Here is a 25,944-nt window from a genome sequence, read left to right as displayed (position 1 = left end):
ATAGTTAATGAAAGTTCTGTATAGTTGATGCAAAAATTCTTAGATTTTTCTCATCTAGCAGAATGAAAAATGACCAATTCAGATTTTCCCCATATTTTGAGCTGAAATATAAATATTGCTAATATTAACTAGGGCTGTTATTAACATACATTTTCCAAGAATTAGAGAGTTTTTACACAACTTTGTAACATTGCTGGTACTGTTCGCAGGTTACCAGATTGTACCTAGTCTTCTTGCCAATCATGTAGAAGTTATGAAAATTAATGTTAATTATTTATGGCACTTTAAAAGTGATACTAAAACATTTTTACAAAGCACAGATTGTAAATCCTCTGAATAGAAAATTTTTGAGAATGAGGCTGATCGTAAGAAGCAGTGGAAATCTGATGTTATACAGACTCACTAAGAATCACTGATATTTAATTCCATCTTGGCCCAGGCACCCTTCAAACCTCTAAGACCCTAAAAAGATACAAACAGACAAAATACAAAAACAAACCCAGGTACAAACAGCCAGGAGCAGTGGCAAACCAGAGATCATTTTAATACTTTCTAGCCTTCTAGGTGGGAAGATGGGCCTTAGAAGCAAACAGACAGAACGTTCATTGCTGAGAAGAGCACATTTAGGTCAGGATAAAAGACGTTTTCAAGAGATAGTTGTCATAGGAGGCCTCTGGGGAAGTGGCAGTTGGGTTGAAACACGACGGATGAGAGGAAGCTAGCCGTGTGATGGAAGACTGGGTGAGGAGCCGGTGTCCAGGCAGAGAGACCGCAAATGCAGAGACTGAACTAAGGGAGAGAACATGGCTCGTTCTAGAAATTGAATTGTGTGGCTAGAGTTTATTGAGTTAAGGGGAGTGTGATGTAAGATGAGGTTGCAGAGCGGCACGAACCAGGTCCTGTAGCCCTTTTTGAGTGCAATGGTAATGAATTTGGATTTTCTAAGAGGTATACAAGGGAGCTGTTGAAAGATTAGGCAGAGAAGAAAGATGAGTTTTAAGATCATGTAGTATTATTTTGTATATAGTTGTCAAAATGTGATTAAAAGTGAAAAATAAGGTCCATGTTTTATGCGTAACAGTTTCTGAAATGTGACTGGTGGTCACTGAGGTATGCTAGATGTTGACAGTTTGGGGCGAAATAGTGTAGGCTTTTCAACTATGAATGGTGGCTATTTACTGAGGACCTGCCAAGCAATGAGATGTAGGTGCTTTTTACATGTATCTTCATAGAAACCTCCTTGAAAGGAAGCCGTTATTTCTCCTGTTTTGTAGGGGAGAAAACTGGATGCAGAGAGAAGTGTGCTAGCATAGCACAGCTAGGGTTCAGTGTGCCTGCTCGGCTTCATTTTACCAAAGTTTTTTCCACTGTGGCTGTGTTTTGGTAGGGAGAGGAAGAGGAGGAAGGCTGAAAATTGAAGAGGAGGAAGGCTGAAAATTGAAGAAGAGGAAAACACTCTTATTATAGTACATGTTTATTGAATAAATTCACTTATTTTTCATTTTGGGGAGTGCTTGGGAAGGTAGATGCTGTAAGTTAGAACAAGCAAATTGGATTTCCCTGTTAGGACATTATGATCTTGAAAAAGAATTTCTGATCCAGCTTTGATTAGAAGTTGACATTCACTGTTTTTCTGCTGTATCTGTACCGTAAAGGTTTTCCAAAGCATATGTGTTTGTCAGACAGTTAAAATCACCCATACAGTATTAATAACTAATCAGTTATCTTACCTGAAATCCCCAGAAAAGGAGTTCTGTGTGCTCAGTAGATTCAGTCTTTGGAGGACTTAGCTGTGCGGGGCAGAGAGGGGCTGACCTGGAAGCAATAACTGCTATGTGGCAAAGCAGGGTAGAAAACATTTGTTAATGCTTAAGTGTTGTCTGTTCTTAACAGATAACACAAATGCATTTGGTCGATTTAATGTTGGGTTATTTTAACTTTCTAATTTTCAAATGTTCTGATGATAAATTGAGAACTAGAAAGAAGAGATACTGAACTATATATATGGTGATAGTGGACACTGAGGGCTCAGGAGGGGTGAGGGACTGGGTGGGATAGGATGGTCAAAAGTAACTTGAAGGAGTAAAAGAAATACGAAGTCCTTCTATGTTAGTCTTTTAGCTTATAGTGAAGAGAGAGTTTTCTTAGGATAAATAACATTATACAGGATACTTACAAATCTGTTTACCCTTCTGTCCCACGTTTCTGCTGTCAATACCTTTGACCCTCTTTGGGCAATAAGACACTTAGATTTCATTTTATTTCTGCCAGTCTTCATGTGCTTTGTGTTATTATTACTTTTTTTTTACTCTGGGTACAGTAAAATTGAGAATAATTACTGGCCACACATAGTGTCCAGTGAGTGTTATGATTTGTTGATATTTGGGGGTGGGGAGATTTCAACTGAAATAAGTTCCCTGTGGGTGTTTTCCTTTCATAAGATAAAATTCTATCAGGAAGTGTGAAATATTCTATCAGAAAGTGAGGAATAGTCTATCAAGAAGTGAGAGCTATTCCATTAAAAAGTGAGAAATTCGTAGAGACCTGGGAGCATGGAAGAGATAAGATATGATCATTAAGCCTATTTCAGAATAATCTGTACGGTGAGTCTGGCTGTAGTAAACTAAAATTAAGCAAACATAAGTGGATGGGGAATCTGGACCCTGGTGAGAAGCATAGGACAGTTTTTATGCCAAGTCAGCCAAGGAGTGAGTGTGTGATAACCCTTCTACTGTGACAGAGGAAAAGTGGTTAAAGATCTAATGGTGATAGATCTTTTGAAAAATAATCTCCTGTCCCCAACAAAGGATTTTTCACCACCAACGACAGACTTCTTTTGTTACTAAAAAAAAGAAAGACGGCAAGAAGAATGCATAAGCAATTCATATTTTTAAAAGCGATAGAGGAATCCGTGGAGTAAAAAGCCTTCCCCCGTATGCTGTCTGTCAGCTGCTCAATGCCACTGCTCTCCCCAGGAGGAAACTGCTGCCTGTTCAGCGCTTAGTCTTCCAGACTTTCCCCTGTGTATTTGTATTTAAGTGTATGCGTGCACACCCATATACCCATGCATGTGTATATCACAATACAAGTGGGGTCATCTTATACACATTATCAAATTTGAACACTTTTATTTAACAATGTATGTAATGAAACAATGTGTTTTGGAAACTGAAACTCTAATTCAAAAAGATACATGCACCCAGTGCTCATAGCAGCTTTATTTACAATTGCCAAGATATGGAATCAGTCTAAGTGTTGATCAACAGATGAATGGATAAAGAAAAGATGTGGTATATGTTTACAATAGAATACTAAGCCATAAAAAAATGAAATTTTGCCATTTGCAAAACATGGATGGACTTGAGGGGGTGTATGCTAAATGAAGTAAGTGAGACAGAGAAGGATTCATACTGTATGATGCCACTTATATGTGGAATCTAAAAAATAAAACAAGTGAATTAACATCTTTGTGCTTCAGTTTCCTCCTCTAAAATGAGAATGATAATAGTACCTATCTCACAGGGCAGTAGTGAAGAGTACATGGGTGGTTAGTGTGTGGGTAATGTTTAGGATGGTGTCTGATGCGTGGAAACATGCCTGTTATTACGTGTTGTGAGCAGGTATCTCACTCTTCTCCCGTGTGGGTAGCTAGTTGCCCTAGCAGCGTTGACCGAGTGTTCATCCTTTTCCCCAGTTGATGCAGAATGCTGTCTTTGTCACATACGAAGTTTTCAGACATACCCAGCTCTGTTTTAGGGCTCTGTAGCCTGTTGTGGGCTCTGTTTTTCCCAGTTTGAGAACACAGTGCCTTAATTACTATAGCTTTATAAATACTGAAACTGATGAGTGCAGTCCCTTTGCTTTATTCTTCTAAATTATTTTGGCTCTTCTTGGCTTTCTTTGCACTTCCATATAATTTTTTAAAAACTCATTAAAATTAGCAAAAACTCCGTTTGTTAGTAAGTTTTATTATGGAAGAGAGTGGTACTGATTGACTACTACTGAAATGGAGCCTGAGGTCTCGTTAATACTTTAAGCAGTGTGAATTCTTTAGAAGTTATCTGGTTGTGTAAGTTGAAGATTGATACTGTCCGCTGTGCTAGGTGGGCACTGGGAATATGGTGAATGAAAGCACTGCAGAAAGATAGATAGATCGTCAGCCTGCAGCTCCCAAACGGTGCCCTGAGGCACTCCAGGACACCTCAGTGAACTTCCAGGAGTGTTTCAGGCTTGTTACAGAAACATATCTGTTAGACACTTTGTGAACTTCGAGGTCAAGGTAGTTCACAGTTTCAACATTTGATCTGTGCTGACTTCATTTCACTGCCGCGATATCTTTTGTGAAGTTTGGTTTTTGGCAGTCGCTGTGATAAAAAGAGAGTATCATGCAGAAATCAGAGTGGAACAGGAAATGTGGATGGCAGTGTCCAATCGGATTTCAAGGTTTGAGAAGCTGTGCAGAAGCCCAGAGGGTGCACACATCCCATAATAACTAGTTGTGGTTATTTAAAAATGAGATAAAAATATTTTAGAATTTGAATGTCATTTTTTCAAAAGCATACTAACTTGTTAAGATGTGAGTATTTTATTCACTCATTTGAACCTAACAAACAGGGCTGTTAGGTGATTCTTTTAGCCCAGGGAATTCATGAAAAAACTGCTGAAGAAATAAGGATACCAGGAGCCAGGAGAGCTGGGGACTCTCTCTGCCTTAACAAGTTATTACAAATACTCAGAGATTAAGAACATTAGAAGGGCTGTGTAGGTAGATCACCGTATGCCATGCCCGCTGATAACAGGACAAGCTGATCTTGCCTGGGCTTCAGGGACAGACAGCTTTTCTGAGAAAGTGGCATTTTGCTGAGCTTGCAGGAAGACTGGGAGTGAATTGCTGGGGAGGGTGGGTAGGAATAGCTTGTGTGAAGAGGGCAGGTGTGGTAGGAGGCTGCCAGGAGTGCAGCACACCTTACAGGATGCGGGGCTGCCAGTGACGCAAGGGGAGGGCTGGAGGGCAGGCAGTGGCCAGATCACACAGTGAAGTGGAGGCCAGTTATTTAAGGAGTTTATCTACTGTTTCTTTTGTTTGTTTGTTTGCTTTTATATGAAAGGCAGTGGCAAGCTTTTGAGAGGTTTTGAGTGAAGGAAGAGTTTCTTAGGTCACCACTGCTGACTGAGGGGATGAAGTTCAAAGATGGTAAATGTAAATATTTAAGTAATACTGTAATCTAAGTAATATAGATTGGGTATTTTTGGTAAAATTTCGAAGTGCCTTGGTTTTCAAAGGCATTTGTAGACTTTCACATGAGTATAATTTTCATAATTTTTTGAACACATACTCTTGTTGAACTTGATTGATGTGGTACAGACTTTTTAAATGAAATAAAGTCAAAAGCAAGATAGAATGCTAAACTTAAAACATTTACATTGGTGTAATTATTCTTTTGTATTTTTGTCAAATGGCAAAAACTTTGAATTTTAAAATTTATTTTATTTATGTCGTTAACTTTTAAATTGTTAATATGCATAATTTGACTGCCAGGCTAATGCATTTATCACTTCTAAATTCCTGAGTTGTTTTAATTTGAGTGGTGTAATAAAGAATCGAAACATAGAAAAGATATACAAGTGACTTTTCTTGCTTAACCACTTTGTGCTGCCCTGAGGTTTATATTTTGATTGACTTTACTATAATTCCATTAAATTAATGCAATATAAAAATTTTTATAGTACTAAGAAGCTAATTTCTGTAGGTTACTTCTGAAAAACTCCTAATCTCACTTTCAAGAGTTTCAGTACTTGAAGAATCAGTTTCATATTCATCAAATGGGGTTTGAAACCCCGTGTGGTGTCTGGGAAAGAGTGATCGGCCTGTTTGGAATTTTCTTATCATTGTAAGTGTTGGAAAATGTTAGAACAAGTGAGTGTTAGTTCTTTTCCTCCGCCGGTGTATGCGTAGTGTATGTGTAGTGAGTTTATGAAAGAAATACAGCAGGTAAACACAGAAGAGATACGTTAGTAACAAAGAATCATTTTAATTTTCTGCCTCCTTTGCATTCTGTTAAGAATATTTCACTTTGAATACAAAAAATTTAAATACTTATGAATCCCATTGTAGGATTTGAAATAAAAATTGTTAGAAATCTGTATCATCTAACAGGGTTGGATTATCTCAGCTAACAGGGTCTTTTTTCCTAATATTTTCCTAAAGGGTCAGATTTTGATTTCCTAATACAAAGTAGGTTTTATTTATTAGATGTTCGTAGAGAAATGACTGTACTTATGTATCACACCTAAAGAGGAAATCACTTAGGGATAAGTCTTTGGACATGTTACCTTTTCTTACGGAAAAAGAAAGTTTTGTTTCACTTAGTTCTTTTTCTTTATTACTTTTGTAGGATCCAGCATTCGAACATTCACTCCGTTTTATTTTCTGGTGGAGCCAGTGGACACACTCTCAGTTAGAGGCTCATCTGTTGTATTAAACTGTTCAGCCTATTCTGAACCTTCTCCAAAAATTGAATGGAAAAAGGATGGAACCTTCTTAAACTTAGTATCGGATGACCGACGCCAGGTTCTCCCAGATGGGTCCTTGTTCATCAGCAACGTGGTGCATTCCAAACACAATAAGCCTGACGAAGGCTACTATCAGTGTGTGGCCACTGTTGAGAGTCTTGGAACTATTGTCAGCAGAACAGCCAAGCTCACAGTAGCAGGTAAGTTTTGTTAAGTCAGTTGTTTATGTTTTCAAATTTTTATCAAGGTAAATCTTGACAGAAGCAGGATTATCCTAGAGTTCCGCTGAACTGGAAATAGCAAATAGGCTCATTTGACAAGTGTCAACTGAGCATGTGCTGGGGGGGGGCGGGGGGATCCTGCGAGGACTTGCTCCGTGCTGTCGGGAATACGCTACACACTGCTCCACTTTCTGATGGTTCAGGTGATTTAGCTGCCATCAAAGTACTGAGCCAGTTTTGTTTTTTTTTTTTAATATTTTTAACTTGGAAATGACAAAGGAAGTTGTGTAGGAAAATTGGGTCACTCTGATTTCTAACGTTCACGCTTTGCAGCATAACCATTTAATGTGATTTCATAAAACTTGTAGAATAGCCTGAGTCTTGGTTCCTTTATGCCTTAACCAAGGAAATGACATTTAATTGGATTATTTAAAAATCTGTAGACTACAGGTAGCCTGTAATAGTGTGTATATTAATATTAAGGTGAAGAACAGAACGTTGTAAAGAAACATTCACTCCCTTTTAGAGCATCCTTATTTGAAGAATGTTGGAAAGTGTAAGAAAAATTAAGGGTCTAGAAGAGTAAGCTGTGGTTCCTAAATAAGTCATACTGTTTGTAATAGACGTTGTCATCCTCAGATCATTATTTCTACACTGAGAACCAGATGAAGTAAGTTTTTGTTAAGGGTCACACTGTACAAGAATTGTATCATCTTGAAGTTTTCTATTCAGACCCACCTTGGTGAAGTGCTAGCGTGTGAGAAAAGAATGTGGCTGAGGCGGAGGTTTCCCATTTCATTCCCACTCCAGGGTCATGGCTCCCCATCTCCTCCTCACTCCAGAGTATTTGCTCATTCATTCAGAGCATGTTGGCTCTTTTTCTCTCCGGAGCTGAACACTCAAAGTTGAATTTGCGTGTGATGGACAGTCACTGTAATGGTTACCTAATCACAGACTGAGGATGGGGGGAAAAAGGGAGGAGAAAAGCATCAGGCCTTTTGACCATTTGCCTTTTCTCTTTTCTCTTTCTTCTTCTTTTAAACATGTTTTTGCCAGACTTTCTCCGACATAATAAATAAGTCAGCACTATGCCCTACTGACCTGTGATGCCGCTTAGGTCACTCACGTTCTCAATCTTGACTTCTCCACCTCAGCTGTCCCCACGTCCAGTCGCCAGGTGCAGTGAGTTCTGCTTCCTGATTTCTCTGTACGTGACCCGCATGCTCCTTCCTGATGCTCCTCCTTGTCATCCCAGCAGCCTTGTAACTGCCTGCTGCCTCATCCTTTCCCTCCTCCAGCCCAGGCTGCTCTCTGTGGCCACAGCGCCTTCTCTCACCCTTCAGTGGCTCTCCAGTAAACAACATCAGGTTGATGTCTAAACTCTTTTAACAGGCCTCTTGGGGCCTTCTGTGACCCGGCCTCCATGAATCCAGCGTCATTTCTTAGTGCTGCACCCTGCTTCTGTCCCTGCCCCCTCCCACCCCCACCCACCGTCAGCACGCTCACCACATTTTCAGCTCTGACAGTGCTGAATGTTTTCAGTTCCCTTCATCCTCTACCTCTGGCCTTTGCTCACGGCTGCCTCCTTGCCTGTTAATTCTGTCCTCCACCTTTTCTTCTCTTTATTCTCCTTTGCCAGATTTGTGTGTCATTCCTTTTAGCTCTTATCCTTTAGGAAGTGTTTGTGACCTAATATCTAAGTAAACAGGCAATTTTAATACAAAAGCCAAATTCTACTAGTTGCTGGATTGTAGGTTATACTTTGTGCTTGTCATTTAAAAAGACAGCACTGAACGGTCTGCCAGTTCCTCGGAATGTTAACCATAGAATTACCACATGAATGAGCAATTATACTCCTAGGTCTCTACCCAGGGGACATGAAAAGATATGTCCACACAACAATTTGTATGTGAATGTTCACAGCAGAATTGTGCCTAACAGCTAGAAAGTGGCAACAACCTGCATGTCTGTCCAGTGATGAGTGGATAACCACACTGCCGTACATCGCACGTGGAGTGTTACTCAGCAGTGAAGAAGAATGATGAGCCTTAAAAACGTTATGATAAGTGGAACAAGTCAGTCACAAAAGACCACCTGCCGTGTGACCCCTTAGATATGAAATGAAATGTCCAGAATAGGCAAATACATGGAGTCAAAAAGGTAGATGGATGGTTTTCTAGGGCTGGGGATGGGGGAGTCACATAGGGTGTGGGAAATGGTGGGTCCAGGGAAGGGGGAGTGACCACAGGTGAGAATAGGATTTCTTTAGGGGACGATGAAAATGTTCTAAAATTAGATTTTAGTGATGGTTGCGCAACCCTGCCTCTACAAAAGCCAGTGAATTGTGCACTTTAGACGGTAAACTTCATGGTATATAAACTGTAACTCAGAACTGTTTTTCAAAAAAAGATGCTGCTGCCAGATTGCCGTTCTGAAGACTGTTGGTTAGAGTTTGTTTGCAGCAATAGCAGCTGACTGTGGCCAAGTCCAACAAGAAGGGGAGCTTGTGAAGGCACACCAGGTAGACAGCTCAGAGAAGTAAACATGAGAGGTCTTTTTCTCTGGGCTCTCTCACATCTCCACCACAGAAAATTTTCTTTTAACTGCGTGGGCCGTACCTTGGCTGTAGGCGTTTTGTGCCCAAAGGTGGGATAACTGAGTGGTCTAAATATGGACGGTGTTAATCCTTCTTGTCAACCTCACGTCTCACTCCCTCTCTCTCTCTCTCTTCTCCTGCAATTCTCCAGAGGCACCAGGACAGGCTGGCCTCCTACTTGTGAGCACAGGAAGTCGCAGCATTTTCTACCTCAGTATGTCAGTTACTATTCCTCCATCTGCTTTCCTGGTCCAGAAGCTTTTTGCAGTCTCTTGTCTGCCAGCTCCCCATATGTTGTTGTGGGGTTTGTATTTTAAAAAGTTACTCATTTTCATGAGACCACAGGAGGGAGAATATTTTGACTTTAAAAATAGAACCAGTTCCTGGTTTTATTTGATGCCTTTTCCCCCTATGTTATTAGTTTCTGTGTTTATCTTTTTTTTTTCCTATTTTTCTGATTCCTGAAAGGTAGATGCTTGGTTAATTTTATCTTTATTTCTTTCCTTCAAAAATCCCCTTGAGACTGATTTCCAAAATATTCAAACAGCTAATACAGCTTAATATCAAAAAAAAGCAACCCAATAAAAAAAAAAAGGGCAGAAGACCTAAATAGACATTTCTCCAAAGAAGACATCCAGATGGTCAACAAGCACATGAAAAGATGCGCAGCGTCAGAGAAATGCAAATCAAAGCTACGGTGAGAGATCACATCACACCATTTAAAAAGGCCATCATTAGAAAGTCCACAAACGACAAATGCTGGAGAGGGTGTGGCGAAAGGGAGCCCTCCTACACTGTTGACTTGAATGTAAATTGGTGCAGCCATTATGGAAAACAGTATGGAGATTCCTTCAGAAACTAAAAATAGACTGAAGAGCAGTGAGTACCTAGAACCCTGCCACTAATGAAAGGAAATCCTGCCTAAGAAAGTGCATTTCTGTGCCAGAGCTGTGTCCTAACCATCCTTTGGGCCTTCTGCTGGAAAAGCAGAAATCAAGTCTCCAGTAGTGCCTTTTTAATTAAGTCCTCTAGTACTATAGACTGAAGTAAAAAAATAAGAAAAATTTGTAGCAGGGCTCAACAAGTGTGCTGTTTACGTATGGACTGACAGGCCGTCGTAGAACTAGCCAATCTGGAGTTACGTTTCTCATAGTTTAATGTTTGTTAGTCTTTAAAGAAACATTGTGTTGCATTCTAAGCAAGTCAGAGTCACTTTGTAGATATTATTGTTAATAATAGTAGTATTTGAGTGTATACCGAGCAGTATGCTATATATGAATTATTTACGTTAAATATTTAACCTTTTAAACAACCCTATGAGGCCTGTTATTGTTGTCATGTTACTGACGGAGAAACTGAGTCTTGGCAGTTAAATAACTTGCCAGTGTCAGACAGCCACAAAGGGGTGGAGTTGGGATTCAAAAATCAGATTATGTGACTCCAGAACTCAAGCTCTTAACCGTTACGTCTTGTGGCATCTACAGAGGATTTATGACTACATTTTTTGTTAATATTTTATTTTGAAATAATTTCAAATTTGTGGAATTGTTGCAAGAATGAAACCAAGAAAGTAGAGTATTCTTTACTTAGGTTACCCAATATTAACATTTTACCACATCTGCCTTATCATCTAATATGCGCGTACCCAAATAAAATTTTTTCTAAACCGCTAAGGCTAAGTTGCAGGCATTACCCCTACCTAGTACTTTGTGTGTATTTCCTAAAAACAAGGACCCTTTCATAAATAAACATCCAACAATATTAGGAAATTAACCTTAGTACAATACTAATGTTTAATCCATGGATACAATTCAGATTTCACTGGTTGTCTCAGTAATGTTCTTAGTAGCAGAAAACAGCAAAAGCAGAGACTTTGCCTCACCATCCATCTTCCTTTCTGGTCCAGGATTAAAAGTTTTACTTAGTGGTTCTCTTGGATTCTTACGATCTGAAATCATTCTTCAGTTTATTCTGGTCTCATTTGGGATTTTCTGATTTTCCCCTATGAATAGATTCAGGTGCATTTGCATTTTGGGGAAGAATATCGCAGAAGTGATACTTTATCCTTGTTAGTGCATCATATCAGGGAGCATGTGATGATTTGTTCCCTTCCTGGTGGTGGCACCTGTTTTACTTGGTTAAGATAGTCTGTACTGTGTCCCTCCACTCTAAAGGTAATAAATACGTTGTGCTTTTATTAATTAGTAATAAGCATTTTGGGAAGAGATGATTTGATACTCTACAAATATCCTGTTCCTCATCCAACTTTCACCTGCTGTTTCTAGTATCCATTCTTGATTCTTCCCTGCATTAATTATCATTCCCCCAGATTTAGCCTGAGGAAGCCCCTTTTGATCTGCCTTCTCTGTCCTTTTGGTATGTCTGTGTTATTCTTTGGATACTCCCTTAGTTCCTGACAGAGATGTTCCAGATTCATACTATGCTTTGCCTGCTTCAGCCCTGAAGTCAGCCATTTCCCTAAGCAGCCTTGATTCCTTCTAGTGGAGAATGGTATTTAGAAATCAAGAGAAGGTCACCATATGTACTCATTGCTACTGGAGTGACGTTGGTTCTGGATTCTCTCTGGACAGAACTAGGGTGTGTGTGTGTAATAATTGTATATGAAACAGATATTTCTGTATATACATCTGTCTGTATTTGTACATCTGTAATTTTATAAAACTAAGTTTACACTGACACCTCTATTCTAGTCCAATGCCGAAGAATTTATTCTACCCTTCTGCTTCTGATATTTGTACCTTGTTTCTTCAGCTATGAAGAATCTGACTCTAATTATTCCTAGTACATTTACTTTACTTGGTTTGTATCCCTGTGTGTAGCCAGTTTCCCGACCCATGGACCTGCTTCTTGACTCTGATTCCACTATACATGTGGCCACACAGGCTGAATTGCTCCTGGTTCTCATGACCACATTTTAAAGTAATATTTATCTACATTTTATTTCTTCTTTTCCTTTATCGTCCAGGTCTTCCAAGATTTGCCAGTCAGCCAGAACCGTCTTCAGTTTATGCTGGGAACAGTGCGATCCTGAATTGTGAAGTTAACGCAGATTTGGTCCCATTTGTAAGGTGGGAGCAGAACGGTCAGCCTCTTCTTCTGGATGGCAGAGTTGTCAAACTTCCAAGTGGAGCGCTGGTTGTCAGCAACGCCACTGACGGAGACGGGGGCCTGTATCGCTGCGTGGTGGGAAGTGGTGGGCCACCGAAGTACAGCGAGGAAGCTGAATTGAAAGTTCTTCCAGGTATTAATTTATCATCAGGACTGATGGCTTTATGTTTTTTAATGGATAAAAACTGTCCTGTTAGAATTCTTCTTAATAAAGATTGTTAAATAGGTGGTGTGACATATTAATGCCAGAGTAAGGAGTTTCAGTTTCTCACACGGAGAGAAAAGAAGAAAGCATGCCAGAAAGATCCACTCTAGCGAATGTGTCAGTCAGTAAAAATGTATAGTTTTTTTAATAAATAAAAAATTAAAAAGCAGTAAAGTGTATTCAGTATCTTTGGCCTTCCCCTTGGCCAAAGAAACGTTAACTTTGTGTCTTTTGCCAAACTTCTAAGTTCTCCTGTCTCCCTATAATAGCATACTTTTTGTGGTTCTGTTTTCTCCCAATAGGAGGGTGCTTTTTATAGTTACATGTTTTCACTTGTAGGAATCAGAGTCACTCGGGCTAGTTCGTGTAAGGGATGGACAGAGTGGTGACTGTTCATACAGCAGCTCTAGCCACACTGGGCCGAGTCCATGATGCGCCCTCATTTTAATGTCAGCTCAGCCCCTCTTCTTGTCTTCCCTTCTCTCTGTGGCTCCTCACTCTTTCTGCCCTGTTAGCTCCTCATAATCTGCGTTGTGAATCTTTTCAGCTGTGCAGCGTCTGCTTTTCGTAACTTCCTCTCACCTGCAGCTCATCGTAGTCCCTCTGGCCTCTTGATGTTTCATGACCTTTCAGCTTCCGTTTCCACTGCCAGATGCCTGATTCTTTCCATGTTTCTCATTTCGCGTCTGAGTTGATGAATATAATCAGACCATCCCTAGATTGTCTGGGCAGAGATTTTTACATATGATACTTCGTAGGCTCATTTTCAGCCAGTGGACTGGCTTGCAGACTAGGGCCAGTGTTAAGAGCAGCCACTCCCTAGGGTGTTCCTGACGGGCGTGAACTGATTTTTTTAAAATGCAGTTTCTCTCCTTGTCGGCATTGTTCTTACCCTTATCTTTCCTGTCCCAGAGTATTCTCAGCTCAGCAGCCATGGTTATCTTTTAAGATGCTTATTAGATCGTGTCACGTCTTTGCTCAAAACCGCCTAATGGTTTCCCACCTCAGAGTAAATGTTAAAGTCCTTGGCCTGTGAGCTTTTTAGTCGTCTTAATGCTACCTCCCCTCTGCAGCTCTCTCCTTTCATCTCATAGCCCTCTTTCCCTCACTCTGTGACTGTGGCCGCCTTACTCCAGGACACTCCAAACGCTCTCTTGCTTAGGGCCTCTCGGCATGCTGTTTGCTCTGCCTGGAACCCCCTTCCCTCGGATATCTGCCTGACTCCCTGTCTTACCTCTCTGCTCAAATATTGTTTAATCAGTGAAGTCTTCCTTGACCATTGTTTAAAACAACAGTCTTTCATGTCTGTGCCGGTGCTTTCTCAAACGTCTCCCTTCATTTTACTTGAGAATGTATCACCATCTGATGTCCTGTACCTTTTAGTTGTTGTCTCCCCCCCTCCCCATTAGTATGCAAGCTCAGTGAGGGCAGAGAATTTTGTCTGCTGCCAAGAATGGTAATTGGCACATGGAAGCCAATGAATATTTGTTGAGATTTGTTTGTGTCAATCAAAATTTGATTGATTGCTAAATAATTAAAGGTTGAAAAAGAACTGTTGCCGTATAGCGCTGTCTTCCAGCCTTCCCGACTTGCTGTACGTGGAAGTGGGCATATTTTTTCTCTAAACCTGGAATAGCAGTCAAGCAAATCCTCAAAACTAGATTCAGGTAAATAAGATTCTTGGTGTCAAAGGCTGAGCCACCACAAAGTACCTGAAGCAAAAACAAAGTACTGAATGTTTTGTTGACTTAAGTAAGGGAGAGCTGTGTTTGTCGAGCATTGTCATCTTGAATAATGCAAACCTCTGATCTCCTGCAGAATTTTTGGGAAGACATTGTTTTTGGCGTGTTGGTTAAGAGGCTGGGATGGGTTGATGTCAGTCGTGGAAGCATGTTTGATGGTTGGTTACAGAGATGAGAGCAAGACCAGCCTTAGAAGCAAATCATCGCACTGCCGAATGGCTGGCTTTTAAAGCCTGAGGCTGTTACTTGTTGGTTGGCCTTCAAAGGCAGGTTCACTGAAGTGAGTTGTACTGATCTACTGTACATGTTTACTTGTTACCATGGCTACAGGACTGTCATCGAGTTGGCTGCACAAGCCAACGTCTCTTTGCCTGAGAGCAGTCTTTTTTCTCAAAACTTAACAGTAGAAATGTCACGCCATCAAGTAGAGAACCTTGTCTTCCCCCCAAGAGTGTAGCCTTTTCATATGCTCATAAGAGGGCAGCTCGAAAGTGAACACACGTGCAGTGTGGGTGCCTGACAGTCACATCATTGTAAAAATCAAAGGATTGACAGTCAGTGAGCAAACTAAAAAAGGTGAAGCTCAGAGATTTTCAGAAGTAACACACAGACCCAGGCAAGGAAAGGAACCCTCCTGTGATGTCCCTGTGAGTGAGGAGGGCGCTGCTGAGGGTCCAGAGCTTGCTCACTCTTCTCTCTGTTTGTACCACTCATGAAGCATTGACTTTATGCTGCCTCTGAAAGTGAGGCGAATTCGTGTCAGAGCTCACCCAGGTGCCCAGTAAGCACCTTGAAGACTGGAGCTGTAACTTAGACCTAACCTTTAAGGCCCCCAGAGAGCCTGGCACAGAATGTTGCACATGGAAATTACTAAGGAATGTTTGCTAATTTAAATGGAATTTTCTTGTCACTTTTGCTCAAAATACTTTGTTACATAAAACCATACGGACAGAATAGGAATTTGCTGTTTCTCATCGTTAATGTGGTAAAGTGCTTTCTTTCTTAATCATTGTCTTTTGTTTAAAAATTTTCTTTTTTAGATCCTGAGGTTACATCAAACCTGGTATTTTTGAAACAGCCTTCTTCCTTAGTCAGAGTCGTTGGTCAGAGAGCAGTGTTGCCGTGTGTTGCTTCGGGACTCCCTACCCCAGCCGTTAGATGGATGAAAAATGAGGAGGCACTTGACACAGAAAGGTAACGCTGCCTGCTGAAAAGCCCTTTCCAGCCTTGGCTTGAGACTTGGTCTAATCTTATTTGGGACTATTGATTAAAGTGATTATCTCTTTTATTTTTATTTAAACACATCATAATGCTCACTTATCATCCCTGAAGTACGTTTATGTGCTGTATATGATTAGAATGTTTAAAGGAAAAAGTGCTTTTAAGATCTTAAGGAATAATTATTCCATTTGTCTTTTCTGAGCTGCGATATGCTTAGCTTAAGGCCTCAGGATCTCCTTCCCTAAATTGTTGCAAGAGTTCCAGTCCCAGCTACCTGAGACTTTTCACTCATCTCATGTGCATTTTGTTGATAGTAGTTTTTTTCTTTACTCAAACAGTGAAAGAAGATGTATTCCTCATTCGTTTGTTTTTGCCTTTTAAAATCATACCGGCCTTCTTCTAGAATCACAGATTTTTCATCTTCCACGAAAGCCTTTTCTGTTGACATCAGTGACCCTTGGACCCCTCCCAGCCCCCCTCATTACTTGCTGTTGTCATGGGTGCTTTTCTCAGCTGTATTCTGGTGATGGTGATGTTTTGCCTCCACAACAAAGCCATCCTGTGCATGGTAGGGTGTTCAGCAACATCACTGGCCCAAGAGATGCAGTTGTGACAACCAAGTGTTTCTAGCTGCTGCCAGATGGCTTTTGGGGGATAAAATCGTCCCCAGTTGAGAATCACTATTCGAGAGCAGGGCTGTCCCATTGAAGTATGATGCAAACCACATATATGAAAAATTTTTGGCATGGGTGCACTACAGAATCCAATAACAGTTTGTGCAATGTACTGATTAAAGTGAAATGTAGTTCTACCAAAACGGTAAAGTTTGTGTTTAGTATTGCTTCAGCTTTAATGTTTAAATAAATAAATAAAATAACTCAGTTCCTCAGTCATTTTAGCCACATTTCAAATGTGAGTTCAGCACAGTCCCAAGATACAAGATAAACATAAAAATCACTTTTATTTCTATATTCTAGCAATGAACATGTGAACACAAATTATAAATGCAGTAGCGTTTGTAATTTGAAATGTATAGGTGTAAATCTAATAAAGCTTGTTAAATTTATGTGGTAAAAACTATACAATGCGCATGAAAGAAATCGAAGAAGAGTTAAATAAGTGGAGAGACAGTGTGTGTCCCTGGATCGGAAGAATCAGCATGGTGCAAATGTCAGTTCTCTTCAAATCGATGTACAAGTTAACTCAATTCTTGTCAGAGTCCCAGCAAGGTTTTTTTATAGATATATATATAAGATTATTCTAAAATTTATGTGGAAAAGCAAAGGAACTGGAGTAGTTAAAACATTTTTTTTTAAGTGGCAACAGTTTACCTGATTTCAAGACTTACTGTGTAGCTGCAGAAATCAGGACTGTCCGACGTTGCTGGTTAGACAGACACATGTATTGGTGGGATAGGATGGAGAATCCAGACATAGACCAGTACACAATGCCCAACTAATTTTTGACAGAGATGCAGAAACTGTTCAATGGAGGAGAGATTGCCGTTTCAACAAATGCTTCTGGAAGAATTGGACACTGATCCATACACAGAAAACTGAACAGCAAATGAAGCCCCACACCTTATATAAAAACTTAACTGAAAATGAATCATGGACCTAAATGTAAAATGCAAAATGAAATTTTAGAAAAGAAACATAAGAGGAGATCAGAATCGAGGCCTTGGCAATGAGTTCCTAGATTTGACATCAGAAGCACAATCTGTAAAAGGAAAAATTGAAAACTGGATTTCATCAAACTCAAAACTTGGGTTCTGTGAAAGCCCTTGTTGAGAGGATAAAAAGATAAGCTACAGAGTGGGAGAGAACGTTTGCAAACCACATCTCTAACAGAGGCCTAGTATCTAAAATCTGTAAAGATGTCTCAAAACTCAGTAGTTAAAAAAAGCATATAATTCATTCAGTTAGAACATGGGCAAAAGGCGTGATAGGTGTTTTCACCAAAAAAGATACACAGATGGCAGATAAGCACAAGAGAAGTTGTTTACCACTACTAGCCAGTAGGGAGCTGCACATTAAAACCACGGTGTATCACTGCATACCTATCAGCATAGCTAACATTTTTTTTAAAGTGTCCATTCCAAATGCTGTTAAGTATGTGGGGAAACGGGATCCCTCCAACATTGCTGATACGAATGTGAAATGGTACGGCCACTCTGAAAAACTGGCGGTTTCTGGAAAGAACGTATTGCAGCTGCCGCGCGACCTAACATTTACATTGTTGGGCATTTATCCTGTAGAAATTAACTTAGGTCCTCACAGAAACCTTCACACGTATGTTCATAGCCACTTTATTCATAATAGCCCCAAACCCGAAACAGCCCAGATGTCCTTCACTGAATGAACGGTTAAGCAAACGATGTGTATCTATACTGTGGAATTGCTGTTAAGCAATAAAGGGAATGAACTTGTGATGCTTGGAACGACCCGGGCAAACCTCCAGAGAATTATGCTGAGTGAAAAAAAGCCAATCCCCAGAGGTGACATACTGCATGATTATTTATGTAACATTCTTCTTGAAATGACAGAATTACTAAAATGGAGAATAGATTATTAGTGGTTGCCAGGGGCCAGTAAGGAGCGGGGGAAAGGAAGGGAGGTGGGTGTGGCTATAAAAGGGCAGTAACAAGGGACCCACGTGGTGACGGAAGTGTCAGTCTCCTGGTTGTAGTTTTACCAGATGTTACTGTTGTGGGGAGCCAGGTATAGGATACCTGGAATCTCTGTATTTCTTAGAACTGCATGTGGATCTACAGTTACCTCAAAATAAAAAGTTTAAAGAAAAAAGCAAATGAGAGAATAAGTTTTGTGCCAGAGAGTTTGTCAGACTTCGCTTACACCTACGCTGCTTTCCTCCTGTTTCGAAAGCCAAGGTGTCTGAGAAGTCCTTTGGTGCCCTGGATGTAACTAGTAATAATTCCATTCTGTCTAGTGCTTTTGTGCGTCCTCCAGTGTTTCCCTCTCCAGTGACCACTTCTCTTCTGCCCTTAAACAAGGCTTACTTCTCTCTTACTTAAATAACAGCAGCACGCAAAGAACTAAACAAGTCGTTTTCCTTTTGCGTTCTCCTTTACACTTCCTGCCCTAACCTTAAGGGTCGTCTTTGACGTGTGTTTCTTCCTCAGCTTCTCTGTCCCATCCATCTGTCACCTTACCTCCTAAATATCTCTGAAATCCACGTATACTGCTACCGCCTTATTCCAAGCCACTGACGGCTGTCACCGCCGTTACTGCAGAAGCCCCTGACTCTTCTCCAACCCCACGTGGACTCTGGCTTCGTTTCAGAGACATCTTTGCGCTCCTACTAGAGCAGCCTTTTCAGAGCTCAGCTCTCACCACATCATTGTCAACCCCCCACCTACTTTTTAAAATGATGGATTTCCCATTGTTTTTGAGTGAAGGACTCAAATTCTTAAAATGGCTTTCAAAGGCTTGCTGGCTCCATTCTCATCTTTCTTCCTTTTTTCCTCCTACACCTGACCACACTTGTGAATTGCAGACCCCCAGATGCACTGTGATCCTTTATGCCACAGTTCCCTGGTATGTTCTAGTCTTTCTGAAATCTTATGTTCTAGTCTTTCTTTCTGAAATCTTTTCCTCCCCCAGTATTACTTTGCTCCTGCTCGCTCTTCAGATAACTGCTCAAGGGTCACTTTTTTCAGGAAAATCTGTTTATTTCTGATTTCCTGGCAAGTTCTCTGGTATACCATTTTGTAGAATTACCATCTTTCCCCTTGAGTTGCATGACAGCACAGGTTGATTTTCTTGCTCACTGCTGCATCCCAGCTGCAACCTGACACATACAGGCACACCAGTAGATATTTGTTACATGAATGAATAAATCCTTTTCCTTAACTTCATCATCCAGCTCTTTTTGAGAGCTTCCGTTACTTTTTTGCCTTCTCTTCACCCCTGTTGTTGCTGCTGTAATTCATCTTTTCCGCTTTAATTCTGAACCATTACAGTAACTTGATAATGTCCAGGCTTTTCTCTGTTCCTCTTGTTTCTTTACTGAATCTGCTCATGTTACTGATCTGCTTAAAAGCCTTTCCCTTTCGCTAAGGAAAACAGGTCTCCCTAGTGTCCTGAGCTCTCCTAGACCAACCCCTAGCTACTTAGGGACTCATTTTTATAGACACTCCTTGTGTCCCGCAACACTCAACTGAACTTGGGTCTGTTGACCACGAATACTTTTCCCCTAATTGTTTCTGCTGCATGCGTCTGTGAATTTTGGAGTTCTCAAAGCGTGGTTGCAGTTTTACTCTGGGCCATCATATGTTATGTGAACAAGTTAAATGAATTCTGCCAAGCTAATGGGCAGTCTTCCTCCCTCCCAGGCTTCTTTTAAGGGACATAAAGTCAGCTTCATTAAGAAAGACCGACTTCTACTGTACCTGTACTCACTTAAGGCAAATATGAGGCATAAATATCAAGAATATTTTTAGTATAGTTATTAGATATAAATTAACTGTATCTCATCTTCAGAGGTACCATACCAACCAGTGTTGGTGTCATATGTGTGTAGTGCTGATTGCCCTTTTGTGAACATTGTTTTCCATTTCTGAAACTTAGTGGTGATTTTGTCCAAGACTAAGTTTTTCATTTTAATTTTTGCATTTTTTTTCATACTTTGTGAGGCACCCAAGCCCTGTCTTGGCCTCTGTTTATTTTATCCTGGTCGTTCTTGCTCCTCTAATCCGTCACGTAAAGTTGAAGTTTGAGGATATGGATATGATATTTCACATTGAAAGGCCACTTGATAAAGTTCAGTTATGACCCTGCTGTTTCTTAGAGAAGTCACAAAACCTGATTCTGGTTTTTCTTTCTTTGTCCAGAAACTTAATGTTGCTGATTGGACTCAGGAAGGCTAACAACCTAGACTCAGAGTGAAATTTAAGCCAGGCCAGCACTTTACTTAGGATGAGACGTGTAGTACAGACTGAATGGTCATTTCCTCTGACTTCCCCCTGTCAGGAATTCTATATGAAAAGCCAAATTATAATCGGAACATTTTTTTTCGAGCATAGATACAGACAGGAAACGTAACAATGGTGGGATTTGAGAGAAAAATCTGCCTATGGAAACCAGTTTAGATGTAGGACCTCAAAAATAAAACTGTTAACTCTTTGAACTCTGCAAATTAACAAACTTACTCAACTTACAAAAATTTGATCGGAATGTTGATTTGTGATTTCTTCCTTGCTGTTATAGGATCACTTTGCTTCCTCTTTAAATTTGGAGAGAATATTTAAAGAAGCAGCAGGGGGAGAGAGAGAGAGAGAGGGAGGGAGGGAGTCGGGGAAAGAGCAGATCAGATTTTCTTGCTTTCTGTAGTTACTTTCCTTTCCAAAGGTAACTTCAAATAATGTAAAACACATCTTAATGTTTATATAGCAAAACTGCTTTATAAAAATATTTCACCTGTACAAAAATAAAGTACTGTCTTTAAATAGACTTAAGCCACTCTGTGGGGTTAGTAATGATCAGCATTCTTGTCGATAATAGCATAGTGGTAGCTGGTTCCTGTCCAGCTGCCACCCCCAGGAAGCTGCTCTCCGGCATCTGTTCTCTCTCCTTCCCTTCCTCTTTTCCTTCCTTTCCTAGCCAAGCCACCATAGGAAACTTTCAGTAGACACTGTGACCCCATGACTCCTGCTCTGACCTGACCTTTGCCCTCTCTGCTAGTCATCTCAGTGTGGCAGAGCTGCGGGGATGTGATTCTCTGATTGATTCCAGACTTCAAAATTACGTAATTTGAAAAAAGAAAAAGATTGAGCAGAGAAGAGGGGCAGGGATGGACTGTGGGGAATGGAACTGGACACAAAACTAGTATCCCTTTGGAAATGATGAAGGTATCAGAGGCAATTCATTGTAAACGTTTCGATTGGCATTTGTGATATTTATGCATGTAAAATATGAGCAGAGCTAATTGGACTGAATTAAATTCTGGTGTTTTATGTTGGTCTCAGCCCACCTATAGCTACATACATAATACTGTCCAAGTGTTTTCTCTGTTTATGTGGAGATATCCCCAGGTATTATCTTCCTCATTCTGAAATGTATCCTTTTTTTTTTTTAACGCAGCTCTGGAAGATTGGTGTTGCTGGCAGGCAGCAGCCTGGAGATCGGTGATGTCACCGAGGATGATGCTGGGACTTACTCTTGTATAGCTGATAATGGAAATGAGACAATTGAAGCTCAGGCAGAGCTTACGGTTCAAGGTATGCAAGTATTTGCGGCATAAATTTCAAAACCGGTGTACTTGATGGGTTTGCTAATTGTTTAACATTCATGTGGAAGAGACAAGACAGCATAATAGTTTGAAACCTAAGCGTTAAACCAGACTACTTGGGCTCAGATTTACTTCTCTGAGTCACATCTTGCTCATTTGTTAAGTGGAGCTAACAAGGGTCCTGACCTCGCTGGAGTTGTTCTGAGGATTAAGAGTCAGTACTTGTAAAACTCCCAGAACAGTGACTAGAATACGGTAAGAGCTCAAAGTTAGCTACCGTTGTTATTATCTGTGGTAGTAAAGTGGGAGAGGGTGTGATCTGGGGCATGTGCAGGTTCCAGCTCACTTTTCTTGCCTCAGAGTGCTCTCTCACAAAGACTTCTCGTTCTCTGACCCCGAACCATGTATCTCCTACGTGTTGGTGTTGACCCCTTTCAGGTGAATAGTTCACCCAGGAGAGAGTGTGCTGTGGCTCTCAGTCTAACATGGTCACCTGTCGATTTGATGATTTCTTTCTTTTCAACGAATGCTGATCATCGCAGCATCTCCCTTACAGCTTCTTTGATTCATGTGCATGTCGTCTCTTCCTTATCCCCGTCCCCCTTGCCCTTCTTTCATATGGAAATATCCCCTCAAAGGAGCACTTGCTGTCTCTCCTGTGACTTGTCTGCACCCTCAGTTATCTTTGTTCAAATGAAAATCTTGTAAGACCTCCGTTACATTACTTTGAGGGAAATCCAATATTACTTGGTATATGGAGGTTATACATTAGCTTGTGATGGTCGTGATCAGCTTGTCTCAAATTGTGCCGATAGAATGCTTCCTGATCTGTGGTTTGGGATGCTTTTGTGTTTTACAGGAATGTTTGTTTCTCTTGGTACATTTTGTGGGTTTCAGAGTGGGAAGTAGAGTGGCCACGTTCCTACTCTGATAGTCCCCATAAAAAGCTGGTGTAGATATCAGGCAAAAAAACAAGATGCGTTGCTAGATATAAAGTGGGACATTAGGCATTAATAGAGTTAATCTACCAGGACAATAGAACAGTTCTGAACGTGTGTGTACCTGTAACATAATCCCAAATATGAAAAGCAGAGACTGGGAGAACTGTAAGGAGGAGGAGACAGGACAAACCGACAGTCATGCTGATGGATTTTAACACACTCAGTAACAGATAGACTGTGTAGACCAAAGCAGACAAATGCACACAAAACCACAGATACGTAAGAAGAACTGAACATACAACCAGCAGACTTGACCTCATTGACGTTTGTAAAATACTGCACCAAACAAAGGGATAAACTCTGTCTTTTATAAGTGCCAATGAAACCATCACTAAAATACAGGGGATGCTTAGAGGAAATTCATAGCCTTAAGTACATGTCTTAGATGAGAAGAAAGGCTGAAAACTCAGTCACTTAAATATCCATCTCAAAAAGCTAAAAAAGGAATAGCAGATTTAACCCAAAGAAAATAGAAGGAAAAGAGCAAAAATTAATGAAATAAAAACCAAACATTCAAAGTAGAGTTTTATCAAGGCAAAGCTGGTTTTTTGTAAAGAAGAACATTGATAAACCCCTGACAAGACTTACATATAACTTGACAAAGCTCTTTCTTTAGACCGAGAGTCACTGAACTATATATAGTTCACAGACCAAATCTGCCTGCCAGCTCCTTGTTTTTTTTTTTTTAACAACCTATGAACTAAAAATAGTTTGTATAGTTTTAAGTGGTTTGAAAATACCAGAAGAATAATATTTAGTGACATAGAAAGATTTTATAAAATTCAGATTTTATTGTCTGTAAATGAAGTTTTATTGGCACACAGTGACCCTCATGTACGTGTTGACTGTGGCTGATTTCCCACTGCAGCAGAGGAACGGAATAGTGTGATAGCGACCACGTGGCCCAGAAAGCCTGTAAGATTTACCATCTGGTCCTTTTCAGAAAAAGTTTGAATTCCTGATACAGACTCTGTAAAGAGTCTATAGGTGAATAAGGTCAAACAAAGACAGGTAAACCAGTAGAAAATGGGCAGGACTTGAACAGCCGCCTCACAGGTCTCCAGGTGGCTGTTAAACATTTGAAAAAGTGGTTTTTAGAGGAAGGTAAATGCCACAATGAGGCACCACCGTACTCTACCAGGCTGGCTAAAATTAAAGAAATAAACAGTACGAGGTGTCAGCTAGGACGAGGAACGCTGGGGACTCTCACTAAGTGCTGATAGGATTGTACATTGATACAAGCACTTTCAAATACTGTTTGGCAGACTCTCCTAAATCTGCACACAGACGTATCTTCTGATACAGCGGTTGTATTCCTAGGAGTATACTCGTCAGAAGTGTGTGTGTGTGTGTACTTACATATGCATCAGAAACATGCACAGTAATGTTCTCACCAGCTTTATTCGCAGTAAATCACAACTGGAAACAGTTGAATGGGTAAATAGTGTTCTAATCACGCAGAGGCATGTTATCAGCAATGAAGACGGACAGACCACTGCTCAACAACATGGATAAATCATTAAGCACCACTGAAAGAAAAAAGCCAGGCATGAAAGAACACAGACTGTTTGATTCCATTTTTATAAAGTTCAAACATAAGCAAAACGAATCTGTGGTTATAGAAATGAGGACAGTGGTCACTTTTGGACAAGGGGGGTATGTGGCTGCTGCACAGTGGGGTTTCTGGGCTGCTGATACTCCGTTTCTCAGTCTGGGTGGTCGTGACAATAATTCTAGCCATTGATGTTAACGTGTCACATGAAGTCTTTCTTGCTGTTTACAGATAAGAAGTCATTATGTCCAAAACATTTTTGGAAATTTTTATTTTGAATCTTGTCCCACAACTGAAAGTATTTGTTTCTTTTCCTGGTGAGGAAATCAGTCTATGAGAAATGATTGGAGATTATATTTGTATAAATATTTAGACAGTTATTTTTATATTTATAGTCATTCCTGTCTGATTGCTATTATTCTTTAAAAAGTTATACCTACAGGAAATACCATAGTGAGTGCTAATGCAGAAAGGGTTATAAGTTCATTCTTCATCTGTTAAATATTTCAAATTTATTGTTTTATCATTAGCTCCTGGGATTTCTACACATGCTGTGACGTGAATTAGCCCATTAGGTATTTCCTGTCATCTCAGATTGTTGATAACACTTAAAATGGGTCATGAGTTGTTTTTTTTTTAAAACAGGATTTTTTTTTCCTTTTCTCTTAAAACGTTCATAATGGTCTGTGATACACATTTTCTCTTCCTCCCCAAAAGAAGAGATTTTTCCATTTGTATTTTTGTGGGAAAAATTGTAAACTGACTTTGTCAGTAGTCATAACAAACCCAGCACTGAAGTTTTCAGTTCCACCGTGTTTCTCTGAAGTGGTGCCCTGACGTCATTCTGCTTCTCCTCCTCGTCTCTCTCTGATCTCTGTCCACACTAAGACCCTCATATCCCCCTTTCTCCCAGTCTTCTTCGTGGTCTCACTTCCCTTTACTTCATGGTTAGTCACAGTCTTTTACTCTGATTTACTAGAACTGTCAGTTCTCTTGGCTTAGATAAAAGCATACCCTTAAGGCACATGTACACGAAACACATCCTTCACATGTGGGAGGTCCCCCAGGGAAGCAGTAAAGAGCACGCCCGGGTTCCAGTCTGAACTGCTGTTACTTACTCAGCTGTGTGGATTTGGCCAAGTTGTTTAACTTACCTGCATCTTAGTTTCTTCACCCAGTTAAATGGGTTGTTACAAGGGTTACTTAAACTTCCGGCACTTTTCCACCTGGACCTGGGATAGAAATGAAGTCATCTTTACCAAACTGCCTTTAGTGTCCTGAACATACTATGCAATTTGATGGCTCTGTTCGCCTGTATCCTCTCACCCCTCCTCACATTTCCAGATAGTGTCAAAGAGTAGTTCCCCGACCCTTCTTTGAAGCTTTCTGCTGTTTCCCAGTTCCGATTGTAACAATAACCAACATTTTACTGGTCTTTTTGTCCGAGAGATTTCTTAGGTTGAGATCATGTCAGTGGTCTTCAGACTTTGGAAGGGGCCAGGCAGGGAACTAAGG

The 25,944-nt window shown here is 40.4% G+C and overlaps 1 protein-coding gene across 4 annotated transcripts in view; it reads left to right on the top strand.

Annotated features, from left to right (window-relative positions):
- The window catches only part of NEO1 (neogenin 1), a 157,995-nt gene that overhangs the window by 38,272 nt on the left and 93,779 nt on the right, over positions 1–25,944 (top strand). For all 4 annotated transcript variants that reach the window (XM_072951072.1, XM_072951073.1, XM_072951075.1 and 1 more), the window contains exons 2-5: positions 6,396–6,713; positions 12,317–12,592; positions 15,447–15,600; positions 21,729–21,865. In XM_072951072.1, coding sequence (XP_072807173.1) covers positions 6,396–6,713; positions 12,317–12,592; positions 15,447–15,600; positions 21,729–21,865 — 885 coding nt within the window. The remainder of the gene's footprint in view (positions 1–6,395; positions 6,714–12,316; positions 12,593–15,446; positions 15,601–21,728; positions 21,866–25,944) is intronic.

Source organism: Vicugna pacos, chromosome 27, assembly GCF_048564905.1.
Source record: "Vicugna pacos chromosome 27, VicPac4, whole genome shotgun sequence".
Classification (NCBI taxonomy): Eukaryota; Metazoa; Chordata; class Mammalia; order Artiodactyla; family Camelidae; genus Vicugna; species Vicugna pacos.
The sequence above is the reverse complement of the archived record's forward strand: the minus strand, read 5'-3'. Positions and strand labels throughout refer to the sequence as shown.